At 27.0% G+C, this 13,758-nt stretch overlaps 1 protein-coding gene across 5 annotated transcripts in view; it reads left to right on the plus strand.

Annotated features, from left to right (window-relative positions):
- The window catches only part of LOC100215163 (dTTP/UTP pyrophosphatase), a 129,486-nt gene that overhangs the window by 21,359 nt on the left and 94,369 nt on the right, over nucleotides 1-13,758 (plus strand). For all 5 annotated transcript variants that reach the window (XM_065813412.1, XM_065813410.1, XM_065813409.1 and 2 more), the window contains exon 3: nucleotides 3,432-3,473. In XM_065813412.1, the coding sequence (XP_065669484.1) occupies nucleotides 3,432-3,473 (42 nt within the window). The remainder of the gene's footprint in view (nucleotides 1-3,431; nucleotides 3,474-13,758) is intronic.

Raw genomic sequence — 13,758 nt, forward strand, 5'->3', positions numbered from 1 at the left:
TTACTAATTTGCTGTTTTTTTATTTATTATGCAATGGCAGTTATTTTATGGTAAGGACCTCAAAATTTGTAAATGGCCCGGGCCTCACTCAGTCTCTGAAAGGGCCTGTATATATATATTATATATATATATATATAATATATATATATATATATATATATATATATAATATATATATATATATATATATATATATATATATATATATATATATATATATATATATATATAAATATATATTTATAAATATGTATAAATATATATATATAAATATATATATATATATTTATATATATATATATATCAGGTCTTGTTTTAAAGTGTAAAATGGCGCACCATTTATGTATGTCTTAAGCTATTTAACAAAGTGGTCCAGAAAGTTATATATATATATATATATATATATATATATATATATATATATATATATATATATATATATATATATATATATATATATATATATATATATATATATATATATATATATATATATATATATATATATATATATATATTATATATATATATATATATATATATATATATATATATATATATATATATATATATATATATATATATATATATATATATATATATATTATATATATATATATATATATATAGATCTATAGTTTGTTGGCTTTGGGAAGAGCGGAAGGAAAAAAGTGATTCTTACGCCAACATATACGTCACTTTTAATTACTTTTAACTTTCGTCCAACATTTCCGTGTTGGACGAAAGTAAAAACCATTAATTTAATTACAAATTAATTGTTATATAAAAAAACCACAAAAACGCAAATTTAATTGACCGGAATGTTTTTAAAAACATTCTGAATGTTTTTAAAACATTGTGAATGTTTTTAACAATATAAACAATGTTTTTATTTTTATTTTTTTTAATAAAATGTTTTTATTTTTATTTTTTTTACTGTAAATCATGCGCGGAGTGTTGCTACATCGACTATCTTATAGCCTGACTTGCAAGGGAGTGCTGCTACATCGACTGACAAATAGCCTGACTCGCAAGGGAGTGCTGCTACATCGACTGACAAATAGCCTGACTCGCAAGGGAGTGCTGCTACATCGACTGACAAATAGCCTGACCCGCAAGGGAGTGCTGCTACATCGACTGAGGGTTTGGTTGGGGCAGGCAGTCTATCATTATTAAAAAAAAAAAATTCCGGTCTTGAATTTTAATTTTTACTTTTTGTCAACAAAATATGGAAAAAACTTTCGGACAACATCTAAGGGTTCTATATATATATATATATATATATATATATATATATATATATATATATATATATATATATATATATATATATATATATATATATATATATATATATATATACATATATACATATATACACATATATATATATACATATATATATATATATATATATATATATATATATATATACATATATACATATATACACATATATATATACATATATATATATATATATATACATATATACATATATACACATATATATATATACATATATATATATATATATATATATATATATATATATATATATATATATATATATATATATATGTATATATATATATTATATATATATATATTATATATATATTATAGATATATAATTATATATATATACATATATATATATATATATATATATATATATATATATATATATATATATGTATGTATATATATATATATATGTATATATATATATTATATATATATATATTATATATATATTATAGATATATATTTATATATATATATATATATATAGGTAGAATTCAATAAATACGGCTGCGTATAAACTTTTTTTTAAATATATATATATTTTTTAATAATATATAATTATTTCGATATTTTGCTGATCTATCCTGATCAGCATCATCAGGTATAATAAATAAAATAGTTACAAAGAAATCGTTATAGTAAAAATAAACCGTTAAAAAGATAACACTAAAAAGCCAAAATATAATACAAAAAATTTTCTCAAATAACTGACGTCAGCAGATTTTATTAAAAAATGGCGCCCAGGTTTTAGTTTTTGAAAGCAAATTTTATTTGCACGACATAAAAGTCGTGCAAAAAGAATTTGCTCTCAAAAACACCTTAAAAAAGAAATTGATTTTCTAATAGACATATTTGTTGAAAATGGCCATGACAAGAACATTCTAAATAATATTACTAAAGACTATTTAAAAAACGGTTCAAAAAACACCACATGTCAACCATTAGATACCCAACCCTTTATAAAACTACTTTGGATACCAATTGTTGGTCCAAAACTTCGTAAAGAATTTCGAAAACAAAACATAAAGGTTAATTTCACATCAACTCCCAATTTAAAAAATATTTTTTCTACAATAAAACTAAACTATCACTAAACACAAACCCTGGCGTATACCAGCTTAAATGTTCATGCGGTTCGATATACATTGGTGAAACTAAAAAGAAGGTGATATCGAGATGTATTAAACACCAGAAAAACAGCTTAAAAGAAAAAAGGTCCAGTTCGGGTGCAACTGAACATTCCAAAACATGCCATGGTAAGTTTGATTGATTGCACCCCAAAACATTATCTGTAGCCCCAGAATATCGAACTCGGAAAATCAGAGAGTCACTCGAAATAAGCAAAGCTAGGGTTTGACAGGAGTTGAGAAATGGTGATGTGGTTCTCAATCGGGATGACGGTGAAAACGTGGCAACTAAAACCTGGGGGCCATTTTTTAATAAAATCTGCTGACGTCAGTTATTTAAGAAAATTTTTTGTATTATATTTTGGCTTTTTAGTGTTATCTTTTTAACGGTTTGTTTTTACTATAACGATTTCTTTGTAACTATTTTATTTATTATACCTGATGACGCTGATCACGATAGATCAGCGAAATATCAAAATAATTATATATTATTAAAAAATATATATATTTAAAAAAAAGTTTATACGCAGCCGTATTTATTGAATTCTACCCATGTTTTAATGTATAACAAGAAAATGACTTTCAAAGATTATATATATATATACATATATATATATATATATATATATATATATATATATATATATATATATATATATATATATATATATATATATATATATATATATGTATATATATATATATATATATATATATATATATGTATATATATATATATATATATATATATATATATATATATATATATGTATATATATATATATATATATATATATATATATATATGTATATTTATATATATATATATATATTTATATATATATATATATTTATATATATATATATATATATTTATATATATATATATATATATATATATATATATATATATATATATATATATATATATGTATATATTATTTATCTACTATGCTATCTTATTTTGATGCTTATTAGTTGTTTATTTATTTTTAGAATCAAAACAAAAGAATTGTGATTGCAGCAGACACAATTGTTGTATGTTTGATTGTATTATTTTTTTACTATTATGAAAAAGTCTAAAATATTTATTAAAATCTGAAATTAGTGTTTAGTTAGTTAAGACAAAGTTGATTTTTTTCTTTTTTTGTTAAAGAATGTATAGTATTCTAGTTATGAAAAAACCTGTTTCTAAATTGTGCATGACTAAAAGGTGTGTCCTGCTGGATTAAATGCAGTAGAAATCATATAGTTTTGAAAGTTTAATGTTTTAGTTGCCATATTAATTTAAAAAGAAATATAAAACTTTTTTTAAGGTGCCAAGAATATCAGGGCATCTGTTTAATTTCTTAAAATTCATGTTTTGTCCTCCATACTGTTTTGATATGTTTTTTTTTAGTGTAACAATGTTTTTTGTTACCATAGTTATTCAATTACATTAATTTTTTTTATAATGTACTTTTGAACATTTTAAAAATATTTATTTCAAAATTTTATATATTTTCTATATATAAATATATAAAATTTTTTAAACCAATTTTTATCATTTTCAAATTAATTTTTAATAAAAAATGTTGTTTAAAAATAATTATTCTAAACTAAAAAATTTGAAAAAGAAGATTCTAAAAAAAGATTTTTTTTAGCTAATAAGTATTACTCAAATTTTAAAATATTAAGAAAATGTGATATATCAAGACAATCCAAGAGCAAATCAAATCCAAAAAGTAAAGCAAATCCAAGAAAAATTGAAAAATAGCCTCATTATCAATTTGGCAATAAAGTATTATAGTTTTACTTACTTATTGTTGATGACTGGTAACTCAGTAAAGTTGTTGTAATTCAATAATGACTTGGTAAGTTTTTATGATACAATTATGAAAACTTTTTACTACCATGCCACACTTCAAAGTATATTAAAAAATTTTAGCTTATCAAAAAATTCCACTATTTAATTGTTCAATCAAATAGTTAATAAAGAAATTATTAAAGAGAAAAAATTTCTATGGATCTATATTAGGGTCCTATTTGTACTTAAAGTCATAAATAGGACTCAATTGATAGAAAAAGTTATTTGGCATTGGAAAAATAATAAACATTTGAAAAATGGCTCTAAATTCTCTTTATAGTAATACTTTTTATCTTTAAGTGATAAAAAATAAGTGAGGATTAAAAATGCAGTAAGTGTAGTGCTCGTGCGCTTACTTCATCAGGGAACAAAGCCTCTGCGCAGAGAAACAAGTTGAGCTTGGTACTACCAGGGGCCTGATGGGGATTGAACTTGGAACTTGTAAATATAACTTTATAATAAATTTTAATTTATTTTTATTTGTATAACTTGTTATATAACAAGTTATATAAACAAAAATAATTTTTAACTTTATACAAAGTTAAAAATTATTGCTACTATATATATTCCAAGTTCGATCCCCACCATGTCCATGGTAGTATCAGGCTTAACTTTCTCATCTCGGTAAATGTTTTTCTCAAGGTTTATGTTTAGGAGTTAAAGAGTTGACTGTAGTGACTCTCTCTGCCTTTGGGAGGTAAATAACATCAAATATATGTATATATATATATATATATATATATATATATATATATATATATATATATATATATATATATATATATATATATATATATATATATTAAATGTTGACATCTTCAATAGACTTTATTTGTATAAACAAGTTTTTTAAAAGAGTTCTCTTTATGGATTAACTTCTATCTGTTAAAAATATATTTATTTTTAAATATTTTGAGGGAATATAGATACCCTTGTTATCAAGTATGATAACGGTTTTTAATATACTTGATAACGAGGGTATCTATATTCCCTCGAAATATTGTAAATATATATCATTTTTTTCCTTCCATACTTCCCAAATGCAACAATCTCTCTCTCTCTCTCTCTCTCTCTCTCTCTCTCTCTCTCTCTCTATATATATATATATATATATATATATATATATATATATATATAGGTATATCAAATTGCGGTAGTGGTGCAGTGGTAAGAGCGCTCGCTTTGTAAGCGAGAGGTTCCGAGTTCGACTCCCACCACGTCCCTGGAAGTACCGCGCTCAACTTAGTTTCTCCACGCAGCGGCCTTGCTCGGCAAGGTTCGTGTTTTGGAGTTAAAGAGTTGAGAGAGGGTTGCACCACGAATAACAACTAAAAAATAAAAACACAAAAAAATGAGTAGCCTCCTCGACTGTAGTGGCCCCCCTCGGGCCTTGGGGAGGTGAATAATCTAAAATATATATATATATATATATATATATATATATATATATATATATATATATATATATATATATATATGTATATATATATATATATATATATATATGTAAAGAAATTCTGTTAATAAACATTCTTATTAATATTTGTGTATTTTATTTTATACAAAATTATATATATATACATAAATATAAATATAAATATATATATATATATATATATATAAATATATATATATATATATATATATATATATATATATATATGTATATATATATATATATATATATATATATATATATATATATATATATATATATATATATATATATATATATATATATATATATATATATATATATATATATATATATATATATATATATATATATATATATATATATATAGATAGATTGTTGCATTTGGGAAGTACGGAAGGAAAAAAATGATTCTTATGCCAACAAATACGTCACTTTTAATTACTTTTGACTTTTGTCCAACATTTGCGTGTTGTCAGAACATTACAAATTAATCGTTTTTAAAAAAAACGCAAAAACGCAAATTTAATTGACCAGAATATTTTTGAAAACATTTTGAATGTTTTAAAACATTCTGAATGTTTTTAACAATATAAACAATGTTTGTATTTTTTTAAATAAATGTTTTTATTATTATTTTTGTTACTGTAAATCATGCGCGGAGTGTTGCTACATCGACTATCTTATAGCCTGACTCGCAACAAACTGCTGCTACATCGACTGACAAATAGCCTGACTCGCAACAGAGTGCTGCTATATCGACTGACAAATAGCCTGACTCGCAACAGAGTGCTGCTATATTGACTGACAAATAGTCTGACTCGCAACGGAGTGCTGCTACATCGACTATCTTTTAGCCTGACTCATAAGGGAGTGCTGCTACATTGACTGAGGGTTTGGTTGGGGCTGGCAGTCTATCAATTAATTGAAAAAAAATTCCGGTCTTGCATTTTAATTTTTACTTTTTGTCAACAAAAAACTTTCTGACAACCAGTCAAGAGTATATATATATATATATATATATATATATATATATATATATATATATATATATATATATATATATATATATATATATATATATATATATATATATATACATATATATATATATATATACATATATATATATATATATATATATATATATATATATATATATATATATATATATATATATATATATACATATATATATATATATAGGGTCATTTCGGATAAAGCGAGCCATCGGATAAAGCGAGCCGGTCGCCTAAATATTGCAATTTTACGAAATCAAATTATGCTTTCGATTTATAACAATTTATTTAATATTAGTTATTCATTTTAAAGTCTAATAAATATTTTAAAAACAGTTGCTAAGCAATTATTTTCGCAGTGGTATAATTATAATCATTCGAGTAGTAACAAAACGTTTTTTCGCTTTAAGACCTTATATTTTGTTTAGCTTCAATTAAGAAAAGTGAGTATTTCATATTTGACACTATTTATAGTAAATATGATTGTAATATTAGTAATATTAGAAACTATTTCAAAAAATACAGTGTTGATATGTATTTGAGCGATGATAAAGTTTTTTAATCGAATTTTCAACCTGGCTCGGTTTTGCATAACTGTTAGATAAACCGAGCCAAGGGCATTCAGGTAAACCGAGCCATTGGCTCACTTTTCCAAAAATTGCAATAATAAATAAATGTAAAAAATATTATAAATTTTTTTGCTTTTTGACCCACATGATTTGTTAATTTATTGGAATTTTTTATGATATTTTTACAGAATGGTACGTTATCAACCGATCACGGTCCGAAGAAGCCAAAAATCTCAAGGAAAACAAAAATTGTCCGAGCAGGTACCAGCAATTCGAGGACAACATCGAAGTCCAAAAAAACTGCCGAGGCCTCAAAGTCATGCAGGCACAAAACTAAATTTATGGCAAAAAGGAAATATGGCTGGTGCTATGGAAGAATACAGAAAACAAGAAGAAAAACCTTCAACTGAACGGTTGTCAATACGGCTGATAGCGAGAGCGTGGAATGTGCCATATGAAACTTTGAGGAGGAGATTGTCAGGAAAAGTGAGCAAAGTGGAAAGTGCTTCTGGGAGACCCACAATTCTTTCACAACAAAGTGAAGAAGAATTAGCAGAGAATGTAGGAAAAATGGCACGAGCAGGGTTTCCTTTGTCGCGCAAAGATATTCGAGAAATTGCATATGCTTATTCTGATGCTAAAGGAATAAAAGGATTTTCAGAATCAAAAAAAATTGCCGGTTATAACTGGTTTCAGGGATTTTTGAACAGATTTCCTGATATAAGCACAAAAAAGGCAGAGAATCTGTCTGTACCAAGAGCAATGGGTATGAACAAAACTCAGGTTATGAAATGGTTTGATTTGTATGAAGACTTAGTGCAAAGGCTGGATATAAAAGACAGTTCTAGGCACATTTGGAATGTGGACAAGACAGGTGTGATGAATATTCACAAGGCAGAAGAAGCTGTGGCAATTGTTGGTGAACCTGCTTATAATCTTACTGCATTAGAAAGAGGGGAGACATCTACTGTCTTGGCAGCATTAAATGCATTTGGCGATATTATACCACCTATGATGATTCATAAAGGAAAAACTGTTGGCAAAGGCTGGAAAGATGGTGCTCCTTTTGGTGCTATTGTAAAAGCAAGTGATAGTGGCTGGATAAATAAAGACTTGTTTGTGGAATTTGGACAGTTATTTGTCAACAATTTACAACGATTAGGACTATTAAACGGTCGACCTCATCTTTTAATTATGGACAATCACTATTCACATGTGTTTAACCTTGAATTTTTAAACCTAATGAAAGCAAACAATATTCATGTATTTGCATTACCAAGCCATACTACTCATTGGCTGCAACCGCTGGATCGTGTGCCTTTTGGTTCATTTAAGAGAAAGTGGAATGAGGGCATGAGATTGTTTACACGAAAGAATGCTGTCCGTAAACTGGAAAAAAAGGAATTTTTTAGCTTGTTTACACCAACTTGGCAAGCATTGAAGACTGTTGAGCTGGCTCAGGCTGGCTTTCGTGCTACTGGCTTGTTTCCATTTAATGCCAAAGCTATTCCTGAAGAGGCTTTTGCAGCAAGCACCATTACAGAAAGAAAATTAGATTCAACAGCCTTGAATTCTCAGCCCAATATGTTGTCAAATATTGAAAATTCTTGTTTGCCACTGCGATCAAGTATTGAACAGCCACCTGTACCTAATGCAGCTATGAATTTGCAGTTGATTTTTTTGGCTGCAACCGCTGGATCGTGTGCCTTTTGGTTCATTTAAGAGAAAGTGGAATGAGGGCATGAGATTGTTTACACGAAAGAATGCTGTCCGTAAACTGGAAAAAAAGGAATTTTTTAGCTTGTTTACACCAACTTGGCAAGCATCGAAGACTGTTGAGCTGGCTCAGGCTGGCTTTCGTGCTACTGGCTTGTTTCCATTTAATGCCAAAGCTATTCCTGAAGAGGCTTTTGCAGCAAGCACCATTACAGAAAGAAAATTAGATTCAACAGCCTTGAATTCTCAGCCCAATATGTTGTCAAATATTGAAAATTCTTGTTTGCCACTGCGATCAAGTATTGAACAGCCACCTGTACCTAATGCAGCTATGAATTTGCAGTTGATTTCTGTGACCAAATCCGTTGACATAATTAATCTGAATGAAATGCAATTGCCAGATATTTCAAATAGTTCTAGTGCTAAACTTGTTGATACAGCTAATAAAGATAATATTAATGCATCTAATTCTAATACTCGCCTAGATAAGCAGCATGAGCAACATGTCAATACTGATATTGCTGGTAGTACTTGTTTACCTACCACTGATGAAAATGCAATTGTGTCAATTGAACAAGCAGACCTCGATGTGTCTTTCGAAAACTTGATGCCAGTGCCACACAGAGATCGACTACAATGCAGTCGGCCACGTAAGAAACCACCATCTTATGAATTGACATCAGAAGAAAATGTAGCATTTATTCAAGAAAGAACCAAACCAATAACAAAAAAAGCAGCTAAAGAGAAAGAGACCAGCAAAGAAAAGAAACAGAAGAAAACTGTTAAACAGAAGGTTATAAAGAAAAAGAAAGAATCTAAAAAAGAAAAGAAACAAAAAGAAGAGGACATTTGCAAATATTGTGGGTTTGCATATGGTGAAGCAACTGATCCTCTCATTGATGATGAATGGATTGAGTGTGACGCGTGCCGTGATTGGTTACATGAGAGCTGTATCGAAATAACCGTGCGTGGACAACTATGTGCTGATTGTGTTCAAACAACAACTAAGTAAATTAACGTAAATTAAGACTTGATATTTTGCATTTTGTACTGCATCATTTATCTGCAGCTTTAGCAGTATTATTTTTATTAGACTAGTCGCTGACATTTTATATTGCTTTTGTTCTTTAAATTTTTTGCATTGTATGCATTTGAGGTTAATGTTTGCAAACTTTTAATACCAGTTTACTATATCGTAGGTAATAAAGTTAATATTAATATAGTAAATATTATTTGTAATAATACTTCCAATTTTGTAAATTTTTGTCTGAAATAAAAGCTAAATGGCTCACTTTAGAATAATCATATAAGCAATTGGCTCGCTTTACCATGAATGGTGGCTCGCTTTATAAATTTGTTAATATAAAGCGAGCCTTTCCTATGTATCATATATAGTTTACTTGGCTCACTTTATATTAGTGTGGCTCACTTTACATTATATCATAGTTTAGGTATCTGTTATAGAGTTTTCTAGTACAAGAAGTATTAAGATATCTCACATAGTTATTAATACACACTGATTTTAGTTTTATTGGCTCGCTTTATCCGAAATGACCCTATATTTATATATATATATTTATATATATGTATATATATATATATATATATATATATATATATATTATTTATATTCATATATATATATATTATTTATATTCATATATATATATATATATATATCCTCCTAACTTGTCAGAAAGTTTTTCATATTTTGTTGACACAAAAAAAATAAATTAAAATGCAAGACCAGAATTTGTTTTTTTATTACTTGATAGACTGCGATCCCTAACCAAACCCTCAGTCGATGGGAGGTAAATAACATTAAAAATATATATAGATATGTATATATATATATATATATATATATATATATTATATATATATATATATATATATATATATATATATATATATATCTGCCTTTGGAAGGTAAATAACATTAAATATATATATATATATATATATATATATATATGTATATATATATATAAATATATATATATATATATATATTTATATGTATATATATATATATATTTAATGTTATTTACATTATATATATATATTTAATATTACATTTATTTATATATATATATATAAATTTTATTTTTAATCACACTAATAAAAACCACTTTCAGTAATCGAAACTCAGCTTAAGATAGTTTTTACATTCTAATAAGAGAAATCGTCAATACTAATCAATAATTATCAATGTTATCAAATACTATCAAATGATGCATCAATACTAGTCAATATCAATCAATACTATCAAATGATACATCGCTAAAAAGGGCAGAAAAAGACCTTTATGAAACAACTGATGTTTGCTTATAGGGTTTAAAATAAAAGTTTTATGAAGCATAGTTGATTGCAAAAAAGCAACAAATTTGTTAAACTATTTTCACTTGACTCTGTAAATTAAGTTTAAATGCGCAATAAGTTTGTTAGATTGATTTTTGCTTCAAGAATATCAAACAGCAAATAATTCAGATATAAAATTATGTCAAAATATGTCGATAGAAAATATGTCTGACATATTTTATGTCAGCAAAAAATAATTCAGCCATAAAATTATGTCAAAATATGTCAATAGAAAATATGTGGGACATATTTTATGTCAGCAGAAAATAATTCAGACATAAAATTATGTCAAACTATGTCGATATAAAATATGTGGGACATATATTATGTTGGCAGAAAATATATCTCAGACATATTTGACAGATAACAACCCTGACTGTAAAGATATTTTTGATCTGAACTTAATTCACTAAAGATATTATCTGGAATTAAATGAAAAGAACCATTGATTTTTTCGAAAGGAACTACTTCTAAATTAGTTAAGTCTTCTGTTATTTTTTTACCAATTTCTCCTTTAAATGATCCAGGGCCAGAAGTTTTTCCATCAATCAACTCAAATACATGGTTAAAGGGAAGTTCATTCAAATGTAGTTGACGAACGAGCCACTGCATTGGTCTATCGAGTTCTGTTTCAATTAATTTTATCACTCCTCCAAATTTTCCAGTATTTACTACAGTTGCATCACATAAGAGAGCATTTAAAGAACCGCTGCTGCCAGTTTCAAATATTAAATGGAGAATTTCATTAGCAATGCAGCAAGAAGTTCCATTATCAGGTGTAAGATGATCTATGTAGCTGCTGCGTGGTTCTCTAACAATTGTAATATGTTCTTCTTTAATTATCCCTGCAGTTGTTATTGTATTGTCTTTTCTTCCATCAAAACCAATACATTGTAATTTCAAAGATTTGCATTTTCTCTCATTTACATTTTTTTGTCCTACACAAAGTCTTTCTCTTTCTACTTTTATCCTATCAAGCATATTTGATTCATTTAGTATACCCATGTCTTTTAGAGCAGCATTGACAATAGCAGCAGTTGCTCTGCAGCTGACACGATAACGATCTGCTATGATTGCTAGTTCATTGTAATGAAACCTATTTTGATTACATTTTTTTAAGACATTAGATTCGTATAGCTTGTCATATTCAATATTAGATTCACCTAATATGATATTATCCTCAGATTCATAAAAATTGTCATCGGTAATTTGTCTATCATTGTCTTTTTCAACATTTGTATGTGTATTTAACTGTTTTTTTTTTCTTGTTTCAGTTTTCTTTAAAGAATATGTGTAGGCATGATCAAGTAGTCCAAGTTGATTTGTGCCTTTCTTTTGCCCAACAAACGCATCCCATTCTTTTATTGGGACTTTAAAAGTACATCTGCATTTCTCTCTTTCTACTCCTAAATCATAACAGTTGCATGAACATAAGTCAAACATGTTGTCAAAAGCTTTCAATTTGTCATAAAAATTAGCGTTTCGTCTAAGTCTTGAAGTTTTATTTAAATTGGATGCTTTTTCCATTAATCTACATACTTTTGAGAATACTCTCTCTGTTTCGATTGTTGGAAAACTGAATTCATGCCAAATATTTTCAGTTTCAGTGGTAACTAATCTGTACCATTCATGAGCAGAACTTGATCTTTTGCCTTTAGCATCTTCATTTCTACGAACCTAATAGCAATATTTCACAACATCTCTTTTTGTAGGAATCATTGCAGTCGGAAATTTAGAACCTTGTCCAAATGTTAAGTTGTCAGTTTTACTGCGAGTATGAAATAAAATTTTTTTTTAAACATCTTCGCTTCCAATAAGGCTGCAAGCAACCACTAATTAAGGTTGGAAGTTACTGGAAGAGAAAAGATAAAGATTGTAGAGCAAGATAACAATTGATGGACGACTTAAATGATTGCAAATTATATGAATCAGGAAAGCAAGATAAAGGAAGCGAATTCCAAATTTGAGAAGATGGTACAAGAGACTCTAGCTCTTTAGAGCAGTGCCCATTATAGAATTTGTAGAAAGGAGAAAAAGAAGCAACATTACGACAATGTGGTTGATAATGGTTGGAGTTGGGCTGCAAGAGCAGGTCCAACTATGTTTACAATGCATTTTTGTACCTTGTCTAAAAGAGAAAGGGCATCATTAGAAGATCTGCCCCAGATATGGCAACAGTATTCCAAACAAGGCCGGTTTTGAGATTTATAGAGATAGAGAATAGAATCCAAAGTAAGAAAGTGTTGAGCTTGATAAAGAGATGCAACCTTAGCAGATGCTAGTTTTGCTTTTTGTTTATGAATATTGTAACGTAAAAACATAAGCGTTTCTCCTGTTTCCGGAGTTAACCTATTTCGTCTTGAAGAATAAACTTGTC

This window comes from Hydra vulgaris, chromosome 12 (genome assembly GCF_038396675.1).
Source record: "Hydra vulgaris chromosome 12, alternate assembly HydraT2T_AEP".
In the NCBI taxonomy this organism is placed as follows: domain Eukaryota; kingdom Metazoa; phylum Cnidaria; class Hydrozoa; order Anthoathecata; family Hydridae; genus Hydra; species Hydra vulgaris.